The 16,795-nt window shown below is 38.4% G+C and overlaps 3 protein-coding genes across 4 annotated transcripts in view; 1 reads left to right on the top strand and 2 right to left on the bottom strand.

Annotated features, from left to right (window-relative positions):
* Positions 1 to 7,327, bottom strand: part of LOC133664498 (uncharacterized) — a 157,310-nt gene extending 149,983 nt beyond the window's left edge. The window contains exon 1 of the mRNA XM_062069167.1: positions 7,296 to 7,327. The gene's annotated coding sequence lies outside the window, so the exon portion shown is untranslated. The remainder of the gene's footprint in view (positions 1 to 7,295) is intronic.
* dct (dopachrome tautomerase) lies at positions 771 to 10,116 on the top strand. Its single transcript, XM_062069165.1, has 8 exons — positions 771 to 1,289; positions 1,369 to 1,668; positions 1,988 to 2,088; positions 3,168 to 3,334; positions 3,426 to 3,602; positions 3,685 to 3,820; positions 3,890 to 4,091; positions 9,506 to 10,116. Exons 1-8 carry the CDS (start codon positions 1,007 to 1,009, stop codon positions 9,679 to 9,681), a joined length of 1,542 nt encoding a protein of 513 aa, XP_061925149.1. The 5' UTR covers positions 771 to 1,006; the 3' UTR covers positions 9,682 to 10,116.
* LOC133664495 (glypican-6-like) overlaps positions 9,887 to 16,795 on the bottom strand; it is a 252,654-nt gene continuing 245,745 nt past the window's right edge. For both annotated transcript variants that reach the window (XM_062069162.1, XM_062069163.1), the window contains 2 exons: positions 16,543 to 16,718; positions 9,887 to 12,980 (listed from right to left, as the gene is read on the bottom strand). In XM_062069162.1, the coding sequence (XP_061925146.1) occupies positions 12,775 to 12,980; positions 16,543 to 16,718 (382 nt within the window). In that variant the 3' untranslated portion in view covers positions 9,887 to 12,774. The remainder of the gene's footprint in view (positions 12,981 to 16,542; positions 16,719 to 16,795) is intronic.

Genomic DNA, 16,795 nt, shown 5'->3' with positions numbered 1-16,795 from the left:
CACAGTCAGTAACAAATAAACAGAAAACAGTAGTGGTCAAATACAAATAAGGCAACAAGAGAAGTATCCTACACTTCTCTTTTGTAAAGTAAATCTGAACAGCCTATATGGGCATCTACATCAATTATATGATTTGCCTGAGAAGCAGGACAGGACAAAAAAAAAAAAATAATAATAATTGTATTTTTATTTTTATTTTTTTAAATTTGTGGCGGACGTAATTCTTTCGTGGCGGGCCGCCACCAATAAATGAATGTGTGGGAAACACTGCCAATCATTTTCCTTATTTAATGGTCTACGATGCCACGAAACAAACTCAAACTGTGACATTTGGCAGCAAAATAATATTACTCGTGTCACTTGAATCATGTAGCGTAAATCCAGACTTTGTGTTATGCGACCTTTTGGAAAACAATGTGAAACATTCACACTAAACTCTCTTCTGCCCTTAAGATAGGCTTGGTTTTCTTTTTCTAAGAAATTACCTTCTCAGAAAATAGTTGGTAGTACAATAATCATGTTATTTTTTGCACTAATTTAACCCACGTAAATTATGTTTTGCAGACTAAAACTATAATCTGATTTTTTTTCCTTTTCTTAGAAAACTAAACATCTACAGTCTGGATAAAGTGACTTAAGGTCTTATGCCTAATAGCCCTTCCAGCAAAACATGTTTCTTTAGATTTGGTTCACGCCTCAGTCCAGCTCTCAGCTCGGCTGTCAGGTGATCGTCACAAGACCAGCAGGCTTAATACCACCCAGCTCTACTAAAGCCAGAGGACAATATTGCACAATTCTTAATGTGCATGAAACCAACTGGAACACAAGATGATTCGACTTTAAGTGCTATTTCCCACAAATGATCTCTGCATCCAATTTGAAGATAGACAAGCAAGGAGACTACAGCGTGCGGGAAGATTCCACACTTGTGCAAGGAGAACTCATTTATCCATTCGTCAACCCGCTGATTTTTTGCAACCGACCAGAATAAACGAACAGGTGAACAATGACGAGCTTCCTCCTCCTTGGCCTTCTTTGCTTGTTTCTGCAGCCTGCCGAGGCTCAATTCCCCCGAGTGTGCTGCACAGTGGAGGGGATCCTGTCCAAGAGGTGCTGCCCTGGTTTGGGCTCCGATCCTGCCAATGTATGCGGCACCTTGACAGGGAGAGGAAACTGCACTGCTGTTCGGGTGGACACCAAACCCTGGGGAGGACCATACAGACTAAGAAACGTTGATGACCGGGAAAGATGGCCCACCAAATTTTTCAACCAGACTTGCAGATGCAATGGTGAGTGATTACAACAATGACTATGCGAAATTGGCCAACCTATAAATTTACAGTTAACATTTGTAATCGTGTGTTTAAGGAAACTTTGCTGGCTTTGACTGTGGTGAATGCAAATTTGGCTGGACAGGACCAAACTGCGACCAAAGGAAAGCGCCTGTTGTACGAAAGAACATCCACTTGTTGACGCCTGTGGAGCGTCAGGAGTTTCTGAATGCCCTGGCACAAGCTAAAACCACCATACACCCAGACTGTATGATCGCCACCCAGCATTGGCTGGGAGTCTTAGGGCCAAACGGAACTGAGCCCCAATTTGCCAACATCACCATCTACGACTTCTTTGTTTGGCAACATTACTACTCGGTCAGAGATACTCTGCTTGGTAAATGGTTGCATTCCCTCAATTTCAATTATCATAAAATGTAAATATATGTTTTCAAATGTATTTACTGATAGGACTCAATTACAAAACAATGCAATTGGTTGTGTTGGTTGTCCATGTTTGAAAGGCTAAACTAATGAAGAAATGTACATTTTGGTTGTTTGTCTCTAAACTGAATAATCTAAAAATGTGTTATCTGTGAGCACTTCTTTACATTATTGTTAAATTTCTGAACTTAATTTGACCCCATGTTTTTACAAGAAGAATGGATGTTCTCAGTTACAGAGAGCCTACTTCATTTATAAATATTTCCCTTTAGGTCCTGGCCGCCCCTTCAAAGCCATTGATTTCTCACACAAAGGACCAGCATTCATCACCTGGCACAGATACCACCTTCTCAGCTTTGAACGAGACATGCAGGTATGCAAATTGTTTTGCTTTTCTAAAAATAACCCTAAACAATTCTACAGTAAATATGCTGTTAGAACATGGCGTATATGTAAGGTGGAAGTATTACCTCAACTGACTTAACATGATTGAACAATGATCTGTTTCCGTAACATTTTTGTGGATACGCTTTGTGTGAATTTGAAGAATATACCGTATTTTTCGGACTATAAGTCGCTCCGGAGTTTACGTCGCACCGGCCGAAAATGCACAATAAAGAAGGAAAAAAACATGTATACGTCGCACTGGAGTATAAATCGCATTTTTGGGGGGAATTTATTTGATAAAATCCAACACTAAGAATAGACATTTCAAAGGCAATTTAAAATAAATAAAGAATAGTGAACAACAGGCTGAATAAGTGTACGCCATATGACGCACAAATAACCAACTGAGAACGTGCTTGGTATGTTAACGCAACACATCATGGCAAGAGTCATTCAAATAACTATAACATATAGAACATGCTATACGTTTACCAAACAATCTGTCACTCCCGATCGCTAAATCCGATGAAATCTTCCTCCCCGGTGTCGCCTCTGGTATGCGCCGTTTCCTTTCTTTCTGCTGCTTGATCGCCGTTTTCTGCTGCATATTTCACTACATCCGGCTTGTAATCTGCAGTATATTTTTTCCTTTTCGGTGCCATTTTAGTTCAGCCCTTCTCAGTTTTTATAAGTTACCGCCAATGTTGAAAAAATCCATTTTAATAGCTACTGATGTAGCAGCAGTTAGTATCCCATGACCCACAATGCACTTCTGCCATGACCCGCACCCGCCGAATTCTTATTGGTTGATGTGTGTGACGATTGCTGACGTGTGTGTGACGATTGCGGACATTTGCTTCGTCTCTTACGCGAATGAGATAAATATTATTTTTTGATATTTTACGGTAATGTGTTAATAATGTCACACATAAGTCCCTTCGGAGTATATGTCGCACCCCCGGCCAAACTATGAAAAAAACTGCGACTTATAATTTGAAAAATACGGTACACATCTTGAACAAATATACTTAATAAACATCCATAAAATGCCTGTCTTTTCCACAGAGGATGACGGGCAATGACAAGTTTGCGGTCCCTTTCTGGAACTTTGCCACAGGGCGAAGTGACTGTGACGTGTGCACGGACGATCTCCTAGGAGGCCAAAACCCTGAAAACCACTCCCTCATCAGTAACCACTCTAGATTTTCCAACTGGAGTGTGGTGTGTAACAGGTCTGCACAAACACATTGATGGGGGTGATTAAACTATTACATTGTGCATTAAAGGTCACATATAACTAAAATACTGTGTTCTTCAATCCAGTCTAGATGATTACAATCGCCTGGTGACTCTTTGCAATGGTACCAGTGAGGGTTTGATCCAGAGAGGTGTCATGAGAGCTAACATGACCATGCCCACAATGACTGATGTTCGAAGCTGCCTTGGCATCAGGGATTTTGACAGCCCTCCGTACTTCACCAACTCTTCTTTCAGTTTTAGGTAGTTGCTTAGAATATGACAAGTTCAGTGTCCAGTATTAATGTCCATTTGTCCGCTAACTGCTCAATTTCAAAACACACAGAAACGCCCTTGAAGGCTACGATAAACCAAACGGAGAACTTGATGAAACAGTCAACAACCTTCACAACCTCGTCCACGCTTTCCTCAGCGGAACTAGCGCTTTACCTCACTCTGCAGCCAATGACCCCATCTTCCTGGTAAGAGTTAAATTTCACAGGAGTCAAACGTCATTGGCATTAAATTAAACTCAATACGATGCCTTTCAGGTTCTCCACGCTTTCACCGATGCTATTTTTGATGAATGGATGAGGAGGTTTTCTCCATCAAATGCCACCTTCCCCGACGAAATGGCCCCCATCGGTCATAACAGCGACTACAACATGGTTCCGTTCTTTCCTCCCATCACAAACGAAGAGATCTACATCCCATCGGAGCAGCTGGGATATTCCTATGCCATTGACTTTGAAGGTAAGCTAGTAGGCAATGTTAGAATCTAAATAGTTTAGCCCAGCCTGCCTCAATAGGTGGCCGGCTATTGGTGGCCCCGAGACGGTTATTAAGTCACTGTATGTTGTTTTGGGTTAGGCATGTGCTGAGTGGGGCTGGTCCACATACCAACACTACAATGACCAGGGGTGTACAGTGCGACAAATTTACTCACAAATGCGACTAAAAATAGACTCTGCGACTTGGAAAAAAAACCTGTCGCACCTGTGCGAATAGGGATTTCAAGCCTTTCATCGCATTTTGCTCCTTCCTCCTGCACCATGCACAGAAGGAAGCCCCGCTCCTCCGAGTTTACACACTCAGGCTGACTCAGCCTTCCCATCACGGAAGAAACACGGTCTTAGTTGGAGGAACTGGTCAGTAAAAAAAAACTATGTTTTTTTCACCACCTTAAAACTTGAAACAAACTGCACTGCGCACTAGTAACTACAAAGGTCGGAAGGAAAATTTAAGAACAAATCAATGATGGAAATGACAAACTTGCCATACAAACAATACCCGTTTGTTGACAAGTACATATAGCTATGGAAGCACATTAAATCTATTTATTAAGCAAAGGTAACACAAACCAGTAAAAGATTCAAAAGAGCTAACATACCGCCTGCTAAGCTAACAAAACAGCTCAAACTCAAGACTCCCTGATGTCACATGTCACTAGGCAACAGGCACCACCTTTTAAAAGGCACACACACAGACGCACTTACTGAAACTTCTCTAAACTGCAATATGACAGATATTTGAAGTTTTTTTTAAGTAACACAATAATTACTTTCCTTAGTAATTAATTACATTTAATACAGAGTAATTCAATTACTTTTTTGGTAATGTAACAAATAACCATAACTAATGACATTTAAAAAGTAATTTATAGAACACAGCCTGTCACACAGCATCATGAAGCAGTTGGCAGGTTGGTGTTCCTGGCTAACATCTATGTGTGTATGTTTACCTACAAAAACCCCATTGTTAAATGTCAATTCTAAATGCTGACAATTAAAGATGTCCTCTTAAACCACCGCAATTTATCTTACATATTGTTCTTTTATGTTTTTATTAGCTGAAGAATTTAACATAGCTAAATGTTGTTTTAAATAAGATTTTAGGTTATATTTGACTTTTCTTATATTATTTTCCAGGCTTTTTTCTTTCTTAAGTTGGGATACTATTCTTACTTGTTGGTACCTGTTTTTGTGTATTTGGGATTCCCATCATTCCCAAAAATTTTAAATCAAGGCATGACGGAGATATTTAGTTACGTCAACGGATATTTCCATTTATGGGTTAGTTTATGGGCCAAACTATATCGATATATGAGTTTTGATCCATACCGCCTAGCCCTACACTCGTGTTAGCGACAGTGCTAGCACAGTTTAGGGATATACTCTGTGTTTAATTGAGCGTTACAGTAGGCCTTATGATGGTATGGTGTTTATATGTATGAGTGCACATGTGTACCTTGTTTGAGTTTTAAATTGAAATTGTGATATTAAAGACATTTCATATTGCTGCTAAAAAAAATTTGTGCTACGAAAGATTTTCTGTGCTACATCTTTTTTTTTTAATTTAGTAGCACCGGTGCTACTAGTGAAAAAGCTAATTGTACAGCGCTACTGCGTGAATTTTGAGTTTCACTTTACTTTTTTTCTACATGCATGTCAAGAAAAGTAGAGAGTGAAAATCGGCAATTGTGGGAGATTATGTAATTTCACCTAATTGGGTTAAAAATATTTTTTGCAAACGAGTAATTATAATCCGTAAATAATGTGCCGTTGTTGAGTGTCTGCTCAGCAGAGTAACCGTGTAATACTCTTCCATATCAGTAGGTGGCAGAAGGTAGCGAATTGCTTTGTAGATGTCGGGAACAATGGTTTGTCGTGATCACAATATGCGGGAGGCCGTGTGCAGGTAAAAAGGTATCTAACGCGTAAACCAAAAATAAACAAAAGGCGAGTGCCGCTAAGAAAAGGCATTGAAGCTTAGGGAAACTAAAACTGAACTTGCTGCAAAGTAAACAAAAACAGAATACTGGACGACAGCAAAGGCTTACAGCGCGTGGAGCAGACGGCGTCCACAAAGTACATCTGTACATGATGTGACAACCAACAATGTCCCCACAAAGAAGGATAGCGTCCGCACAACGTAGATATTCTTAATTGCCAAAACAAAGCAGGTGTGGGGAATAGCACTCAAGGAAGACATGAAACTGCTACAGGAAAATACCAACAAAACAGGAAAAACCACAGAAATAGGAGCGCAAGACAATAACTAAAACCCGACACACAGGAAAATGTCAAAAACCTCAAAATAAGTCACAACGTGATGTGACAGGTCGTGACAGTACACCTAATTTGAGACAAGAGCTATGATGCATGGTCTGTTATGTTAATGACATGTATGTTATGTTATGTTAATGACATGTATGTTATGTTATGTATGTTATGTTAATGACAGTACACCTACTTTGAGACAAGAGCTACAGTGATGCATGGTTGGTTATGGTTTGAATTCATATCAAACAATTGCAAAAACTACTTTTTATTGTCAATATCGGCTGCTGAGTTTCATTTTTCAATGATTTCTGCTGGTGGTGTGCCTCAGGATTTTTTCAATGAACACTGCATTAAACCACCTCACCACACCAGCTAGGTTGATGTGCAGTAATTCAATACAAACAGTTATACATATGTTCATTCAGAGAGTGTAAGAAAATAAGACACCTTGTTTCAGTGATACAGTCAAGCGGGCTAAAGTTTAGGCTACTATACTATATTGTTCAAACTCAATAAGTAAGTGAGGGTGCGCCTAAATAATTAAACACTGCTGTTGCATCATATAAGGAAAGCTTAATGAATCCTACCGTTTATTGAGAGTCACAGCACAGCTGTCAAGCAGTTACATCCAGTGGCGCTGCTATTAAAGAAAAGAATAAATCACAGTGTTGGAAAACTTCCACAAAAGTCTCCTCATGTTAGCTGCCAGTGCTACTAAACTAAATAAAAAAGGGGATAGATGCTAGCTAGCACATTCGATATACAACTAACGTGCCGTCCGGGGAATAAAACGCGTATATTTTCGTGTTCATTTGGAATAAGTTAACAAACAAAAATAATACTTAAGTAAGCGGTACAAATGGAATAAACAATTAATTTAAATGAATCCGGCTACCTGCTTTAGGCATTGTTTTCCTTCTTCCTCTTCTTCTACTGTTTAGTGTGAACCGGAAATAGAATACTTTTAAAATAAACTTTCATTAAAGTTGACAAAAACTAAAATTATATATTTATTTTTTCTAACTTTATTTCAATAACAGTACACATCCCATTGTTTTGTTCTCAGTTTGTAACGTAACAGTGAATAAATAAATAAATGTACAATAAGTAAGTAAACAAATATTAAATATATAAATAATCTCATTTTATTCTAAAGGTTCAAGATGTTTATCGTAATTCTTGTTCTTTGTAATTGTAGTGAACATTTGTAGTTTGAACAGTCTCTTATGCTAAATCATATTAGTACATTGTTTGATTTCCTTGTTTAATCTATTCCCTAATTTAATTCCACATACTGATATGCTAAAGGTTTTAAGTGTTGTACGTCCATAGACATTTTTTGTTATTATTAAAAAGGGACAAGCGGTAGAAAATGGATGGATGGATGGATAGATTAGAAGAATTGTTGTACATTCTTTGGTAGCAGGTTATAGTTTGCTTTGTACATAATTTTAGCTGTTTGGAGGGCAAATGCACCAAGTCGTTGCATGTTTATATTTTTGATTCAATGTACAAAGGGTTTGTATTTTCTCTATATTCAACATTATGTATTATTCTAATTGATCTTTTGTGCAGTGAATGAAGCGCAAATTTGTAGTTGTTTCCCCATATTATAATTCAATGACAGCAAATTAGGAATAAAAGCACCTCCTTTTAACAATGAAAATAAGGATATATGTGTATTTATTACATTACACACAAACATTAAGAAAGAAGAAAAAAACTTTGCATCCATCCAATTTCCTACCGCTTGTCCCTTTCGGCGGGAAATTAATAATAAATACTTGCAAGGGATAACACTTGAAAAATACAATACAAAGGAAACAAAAGTATCAACCAACATATTATTTAATGTTTCTTTGATGGTAATTGTTTTTATAATTTCTTTCAAAATGTGGGAGGTTTTCGTGACCTTTCTGCTTTCCTTTGTCATTATTAGTGAGTTATACAATGTTTTCAATTCGAAAAAAAAAAGAAAATATTTGGTTTGCATGACATAACTTTGGATTTTTGAATATGCAATTTACCTGGAAGGCATCAATAACAGTTTGACTGCATTCTCCAGGTTTTTTTTGCAATGTAAACGCAGAAAAATTTCTTTTGGAAATTATATTTGTTTAATTACAGTACATTTTACTTAAACAAATAATAATAATAATAATAATAATAATAATAATAATAATAATAATAATAATAAAAATAAAAATAAAAATAAAAATAAAAATAATAGTAATAATTTAATTTTAAAAAATACATTTAAAATGTCACCATACTAGCAAAAAACCCAACTTAATTAGGTACACCCACTCTTATAAGATTTAATAATTTAGAGTGTTGTTTGGTTGGTTGTTTTTTTTCAAAATTGTAATATGGGGCGGTATAGCTCGGTTTATAGAGTGGCCATGCCAGCAACTTGAGGGTTCCAGGTTCAATCCCAGCTTCCGCCAACCTAGTCACTGCCGTTGTGTCCTTGGGCAAGACACTTTACCCACCTGCTCCCAGTGCCACCCACACTGGTTTAAATGTAACCTAGATATTGGGTTTCACTATGTAAAGCGCTTTGAGTCACTAGAGAAAAAGTGCTATATAAATATAATTCACTAATACAGCTCAGTTTTGATTGAATACTATTTTTTTAATGATTTTACCTTTTTGTTTTTTATTGTTCTTTATTACACTACTTCAATAAATTGTATCATCATGTTTAGCTTTATGAGAGGGGATACTAATTTAAAAAAACATTAATAGCAGGCTTTAAAAAATATGTATATTCTGAAATATTTTTTAAAAATTATCTCCATATATTAGATTTTTTCATGTTTTTTTTTTTCCTTTTTTAAATTGTATTTACAATCCCACACCCCATAGACAAACACAAATACAGCAGACTTTATTGCACATGCCCAGAGGATCAATACAGTCCTAGCTAATCTACTTATGTACACAATGTTGCGGCCGGTGACTTTACATGCATAATGATGCTACGCTTCCCCTCAAAAAAGTAGGCCGATATAACAGTGAAAGTGAAAGTGTACACATGTTATCTTTAATTCAACACAATGACGGTACTGATGCATGTCTCCGGCTTCCTTTCCCCTTTTACAGCAGATGAAGGTGGATCCGATCTGTTAGCGCTGGGATCCACCCTCGGGGGTCTCTTCATCGGCCTCCTGGCGCTGCTCCTTATCTTCGCGCTCTACCTTCGCAGGCGTAGAAACGCAGGCTTTGAACCTCTGATAACAGCCGACTTCACGACTAGGAAGTACACGGAGGAAGCCTAGATGTCTATCCACGGTGCATAGCAGCGAGAGAAAAGGTGCACGTGCTATTAGGGCCTGACTGAAACAAGAGGAAAATATTAATTCTGTAGATGTAAATTGACATATGGAACAACATCATGATAATAACCAAGTACAAATTTGACTGAATGCACTGTATGTGAACTTGTTCGGAAACCAAGCTGTACAAAACAGAAAATGCATGTTTTTAACAAATGTTTATTCTCCAGAACAGTACAAAAAAAAACACTGGATGCAATCACCTTTAATTGCATTGACTAGTAAGGCAGATTTGCTCATCTTCATTTCAATGTAACGTCATAAAACAACAACTTGGAAAAAAAAAAGTTGACCTAAAGCATTTCTTTCCTTTTTTTTCAGTTTCTTTTTGCAACATTTCGCTGGAAAAATATGACCCATTAAAGGCTTTGAAAAGAGCATTCTGTGTGAAGTCATCATTTAAAGATTTTTTTTTTTTTAATATATGTTGGCACTGTACATGTTTATGGGATGAAGACAAGCTAATGCTAGCTCTCAGGGGTTGTGTGCACAAACACACGTTCTGCTGACAAGATGCATTCAGGCCTGTCGGCTCTCCACTCTCCACGGATTCTCATTTCACAGGTGACTGTGGTCGCCTTGCAGCCCGCCTTCCAGCCCGCAGCAGCATTCAGGCTTCCCAGACAAGACCCTTTTCTTTGCATTTTTGAAACTTCCACTCTTAACAATCCCCTCACATTCTGCATTATAGTGCTGCTACTTCTATAGAAATGGCACACTCTGGGATGTAGAAAGTACTACATTTCAGGGACTGCCTTTTTGTGGATGTTGCTGGGAACAATTCAAACCTACAATCAGTGTTTTCATGAGACTATTGTCAACATCAAACACGTCTTTCCCACTGCATCTGATGCGTGATAAAAAATTTTTAAAAAAAGAGTACCTTTTATACAGAAATGCAACAACGTGGGATATCGATTAAACTTTGTGTGCACTTTCACACAGCAACATGGCATTTTACCATCAGCAGGGACAGGATTTGAACTTCAGAAGTAGGGGGAGACACAACTGGCTTGGTTTGAAGGGATTAGATCAGGGGTGTCAAACATGTACACAAACTATGCTAGGGTACATCCAATTCTATTACTTTAGTATTGAGAAAATACACCATAGGGGTCAAACTCAAGGCCGGGGGGGGGGGGGGGGGGGGACATCATTTTATGTGGCCTGTGAAAGCTTGGAAATAAAAAACAAAAATTTTGCTAAATGAAATTTCAATTTTGACATATAAAAAATGCACTGCATGCAGATGCAGTTATTCTTAGCGGGATATTGTTCCGTTATTTTATGCAACAGGTCGTTCAAATTGTGTTGGACATTGTAAGACTTTTTTGAAATTCTACAATAGATCAGGTTGACTTGTGTTGTTTTCCATTAGTTTGTTGGTAAACAATGACAATCAAATACAGGGTCAATTGTAAATATAACGAGACAATTATACGCATAATACACCATATTGCCAAAAGTATTTGGCCACCCATCCAAATGATCAGAATCAGGTGTCCTAATCACTTGGCCCGGCCACAGGTGTATAAATACAAGCACTTAATAATAATAATAATAATACCTGGGATTTATATAGCGCTTTTCTAAGTACCCAAAGTCACTTTACATGTAGAACCCATCATTCATTCACAACTGGTGGTGGTAAGCTACTTTCATAGCCACAGCTTCCCTGGGGTAGACTTAGCCATGGAGACTGTTTCTACAAACATTTGTGAAAGAATGGGCCGCTCTCAGGAGCTCAGTGATTTCCAGCGTGGAACTGTCATAGGATGCCACCTGTGCAACAAATCCAGTCTTGAAATTTCCTCACTCCTAAATACTCCAAAATCAACTGTCTTTATTTTAAGAAAATGGAAGAGTTTGGGAACAACAGCAACTCAGCCACCAAGTAGTAGGCCACGTAAACTGACAGAGAGGGGTCAGCGGAGGAATTATGGTGTGGGGTTGTTTTTCAGGAGTTGGGCTTGGCCCCTTAGTTCCAGTGAAAGGAACTTTGAATGCTCCAGGATACCAAAAATTGTTGGACAATTCCGTGCTCCCAACTTTGTGGGAATAGTTTGGAGCGGGCCCCTTCCTCTTCCAACATGACTGTGCACCAGTGCACAAAGCGAGGTCCATAAAGACATGGATGACAGAGTCTGGTGTGGATGCACTTGACTGGCCTGCACAGAGTCCTGACCTGAACCCGATAGAACATTTTTGGGATGAATTAGAAGACTGAGAGCCAGGCCTTCTCGACCAACATCAGTGTGTGGCCTCACCAATGCGCTTTCGGGAGAATGGTCGAACATTCCTATAAACACACTCCGCAACCTTGTGGACAGCCTTCCCAGAAGAGTTGAAGCTGTAATAGCTGCAAAAGGTGGACCGACATCATATTGAACCCTATGGGTTAGGAATGGGATGGCACTTCAAGTTCATATGTGACTCAAGGAAGGTGGCCAAATACTTTTGGCGATATAGTGTATATACTGTATGTTTTGCAGTTGCAAACGGCCCTTTGAGGACACGTCTAACCGTGATGAGGCCCATGATGAAAGTGAGTTTGACACCCCTGATATACACTGTAATGAAACATGGCTGCTGAAATGTGAGGGAAACACTCACTTCTGCACCCTTGACTATTTTCATTCCAATCCATTGTGTTTCAAATGTAATATAACATTTGGTGCCACCTTTATTTATCAATAACATCTGAAATGCTTTGACAGTTAAATGCCTCCTCTAACACAAATATAGAAAACCATGAAAGTGCGTGCTATATTTTTTTTTACACAGAGACAGACAATACTGTCTGTCATATGTGCAAAGAGTATTTTATATATTTATAAAATAGTTTTAATCTCTGCAGCAGAGTTTGTGGAATCGGCATCAGCGTTGATGCCGTGAAAGTCTACGGATGGCACTGTGCATTCTTTGGGAAAGTGGGAATATCAATGCATGACTGCTCTTTTTTTTCCCCCCCTCGAGCATACACACCTGCAGACAGAGTACAGTCTGATATGTCTTCGCCCGTTTTTCGTCCCAGCATTATCTCCAGTGCATGTGGAGGGCCGAGGCTGAGAGGGCCAGAGTAGTTAGAAGGCCTAGATGGGGCACGCAGAGAGAAGAGGCGCCGCCCATCGGCTCGCTCCGGTCTGCTTCCACAAGAGGGGCCTCGGAAGCGGGAACATCCGCGTCTGTGGGGCAGGCCTCTGTGCAGCCGCTGCCGCTGCCTGAACCGCTGCCCTCGTCGCCTGCAGTGGTGACAACAAGTTACTATGGTTAACCAGCCCATGGTGCAGATATAAACAGACCATATTTGTAGCACCCCCTATGGGTTGTGCTCTTGCAAGCTTACATGTAATTAGTGTTGTCCCGATACCAATATTTTGGTACCGGTACCAAAATTATTTCGATACTTTTCTGTACTTTTCTAAATGAAGGGGACCACAAACAATTGCATTGTTATGTTTATTTCAACAAACAATCTTAGGGTACATTAAACATATGTTTCGTATTGCAAGTTTGTCCTTAAATAAAATAGTGAACATACAAGAAATGTGTCTTTTAGTAGTAAATAAACAAACAAAGGCTCCTAAATTAGTCTGCTGACATATGCAGGAACATATTGTGTCATTTTCCAATCTATTTTGTTGTCAACATTATTAAGGACAAGTGGTAGAAAATGACTTATTAATCTACTTGTTAATTTACTGTTAATATCTGCTTACTTTCTCTTTTAACATTGTTCTATCTACACTTCTGTCAAAATGTAAAAATCACTTATTCTTCTGTTGTTTGATACTTTACATTAGTTTTGGATGATACCACAAATTTGGGTATCAATCCGATACCAAATAGTTACAGGATCATACATTGGTCCTATTCAAAGTCCTCATGTGTCCAGGGACATATTTCCTGAGTTTATAAACATAAAATGAATGTTAAAAAAATGAAAGACGATGTTGTGATGCCAAAAAATATCGACGTAATCATACTAGTATCGATTAGATACGTGCCTGTTAACTTGATATCATTAGAGTGGATGTTAGGTGTAGATCCACCAATGGCATTTGTTTACATTTTGACGCCGGTGAGCTACAGTGTGTAGTGAAGCATGTTAGCTATTCCTCGTCCTGCAGGAATGATACTTGTAAGAAACATACTTTATTTGTCGCCATTGAGACGAGGATTAGTGATTTAGAAGTAGCTAAAACACTGCAAACTGGGGCTGGACTTTAGCCGCTAGCTAGCTAGCCATGTCTTTAAGCACCTCTTCCTGAGGGCGTTTCAGTGTTATAACTTCATCTTTATCGTTAGTTTTTATGCGAAAATGCGTCCATTCTCCCTTTTCTGTCCACACGCTGTGTCTGCTTGTAAGTTCTCCGTGTTTGTGCGCTGCCGAAAATGCTCCTCTACTCGTAAACCAGCAATGACACAACGTGACGACAACGGGGTTGCAGAGGGGGGTGGCGGACCAGTACTTTTCAGAGGCGGTATAGTACCGGAAATGATTCATTAGTATCGCGGTACTATACTAATACCGGTATACTGTACAACCCTACATGTAATACAGATTTTACAGATATTGGATCAGATTTACTAAAGGTTTGCGTGTACTAAAACACGTGCAAAACTGATTTATTAAGTGTATTGCGTCTGTTAAGTGGGCAGAATAGGTTGTATTTAGTCACGTGGCATGACAACCCCTGCAATAATTTGGTTTTGTTTGTGTAAAAAAATGTGTTCACCAACAAATTCAATATAAAGTGGCCAGAATATTAATTTAAATTTTATTTCATTATAATTCTATCATTATTCACTTAAATAAGGTTATAAATCTGTCAAGTTTTCCTTTACTATAGAGAATGAAGTAGAGATTTGCTGATACACATTGGATTATTAATAGTGTATAATACAAATCCTAATAATACATAATTAATATTATGATGATATTATTAGTGCATCTCCTAGAGTTAAGTCTCCCCGTCTCTAAAACCTAGTGATGCCTCTATTTCTAACTTTAATCGAGGATCATTTAAGGCACCAAAGTTTGTATTATTATATTTGTACTTTTTATTCCATCCTCTCATCTTGTGAATCGTTAAAAGTGAGGATTGAAGATGTTATGACGTCTGTGTTGAGTAAAGTGTTCAAAGCAAAGTTCGTCGTTATCTTTTATACATTTTTGATAAGGTAGTATTAGACAACCTTAATTAGGTTGAAGCAACCTTATTATTGAACTGTCACGGCTATATTCATTTTATTATAACATTTATGACGTCTTTTTAAAAAATTTACATATTTCAATGACTTAAAACAATAATAATTTAAACTTTACAAATCCAGAGGGCCCGTGCGATATACAGTCGCGATCAAAAGTTTACATACACTTCTAAAGAAATTAATGTCATGGCTGTGTTGAGTTTCCAATCATTTCTACAACTCTTATTTTTTTGTGATAGAGTGATTGGAGCACATACTTGTTGGTCACAAAAAACATTCATTAAGTTTGGTTATTTTATGAATTTATTATGGGTCTACTGAAAATGTGACCAAATCTGCTGGGTCAAAAGTATACATACAGCTCAATTTGTGTTTCATCTGACCACAGAACTTTCCTCCAGAAGGTCTTATCTTCGTCCAACACCTTAAAGCTCTTATAAAGTTTTCTGCTGATCACATGGACAAAGATATTACCTTCTGGAGGAAAGTTCTGTGGTCAGATGAAATAAAAATTGAGCTGTTTGGCCACAATACCTAGCAATATGTTTGGAGAAGAAAAGCTGAGGCCTTTAATCCAAGGAACACCATGCCTACCATACAAGCATGGTGGTGGTAGTATTATGCTCTGGGCCTGTTGTGCTGCCAATGGAACTGGTGCTTTACAGAGAGTAAATGGGACAATGAAAAAGGAGGATTACCTCCAAATTCTTCAGGACAACCTAAAATCATCAGCCCGGAGGTTGGGTCTTGGGCGCAGTTGGGTGTTCCAACAGGACAATGATCCCAAACACACGTCAAAAGTGGTAAAGGAATGGCTAAATCAGCTAGAATTAAGGTTTTGGAATGGCCTTCCCAAAGTCCTGACTTGACTTGTGGGCAATGCTAAAGAAAAAAGTAAATTTCGGAAAACCAACAAATTTAGCTGAACTGCACCAATTTTGTCAAGAGGAGTGGTCAAAAATTCAACTAGAAGCTTGCCAGAAGCTTGTGGATGGCTACCAAAAGCACCTTATTGCAGTGAAACTTGCCAAGGGACATGTAACCAAATATTAACATTGCTGTATGTATACTTTTGACCCAGCAGATTTGCTCACAATTTCAGTAGACCCATAATACATTCATAAAAGAACCAAACTTCATGAATGTTTTTTGTGACCAACAAGTATGTGCTTCAATCACTCTATCACAAAAAAATAAGAGTTGTAGAAATTATTGGAAACTCAAGACAGTCATGACAAAATTTTATTTACAAGTGTATGTAAACTTTTAATCGCGACTGTAGGTACAACATCCCGACTTACCCCTCCACTTCGACGGCCTTGAAGACGACCTGCATGTGTTATTCGTGTACATGTTCAATATTTTCGATGTTTGTGAAGGCACCTTGAGTAAGTTTGATAAGAAGGTGTAGTGTTGCTGTGTGGATTGCCACAAAGAATAAGAATATTAAACCTAATTCATGCTTAATATGGGTTTCAATAAATTAACTGTTATATTAATTATAGCACTGAATTATTATTACCATGCCACTGTTATTACTAGTTGGCATTGGTGCCACTATGGTGCCGGATTTTAAGTCTAATAACTCACTTGAGTCCTGGAAATAGATGTCGTTCCCGTTGTAGGCGTTCTTCAGCTTGTTGGTCATCACCCTAAGAGCCATGATCTGCTGACGGATGAACGTGTCTGGACGGGTGATGTCGACAGTGACCTCTGGGTTATTCACCTGGTTGGTCAGGCCATCCGTTACCACATCGGGGAAATACCTTAACAAGAACAACAATTCTTAGTACACTCTGTACTGTAACAGACAAAGGGCGTTGTGTTCTTAAAACCGAGAAAG

The sequence above is a fragment of the Entelurus aequoreus genome, linkage group LG14 (assembly GCF_033978785.1).
Source record: "Entelurus aequoreus isolate RoL-2023_Sb linkage group LG14, RoL_Eaeq_v1.1, whole genome shotgun sequence".
NCBI classification, from domain to species: domain Eukaryota; kingdom Metazoa; phylum Chordata; class Actinopteri; order Syngnathiformes; family Syngnathidae; genus Entelurus; species Entelurus aequoreus.
Note: the sequence above shows the minus strand (reverse complement) of the source record. Positions and strands in the feature narration are given on the sequence as shown.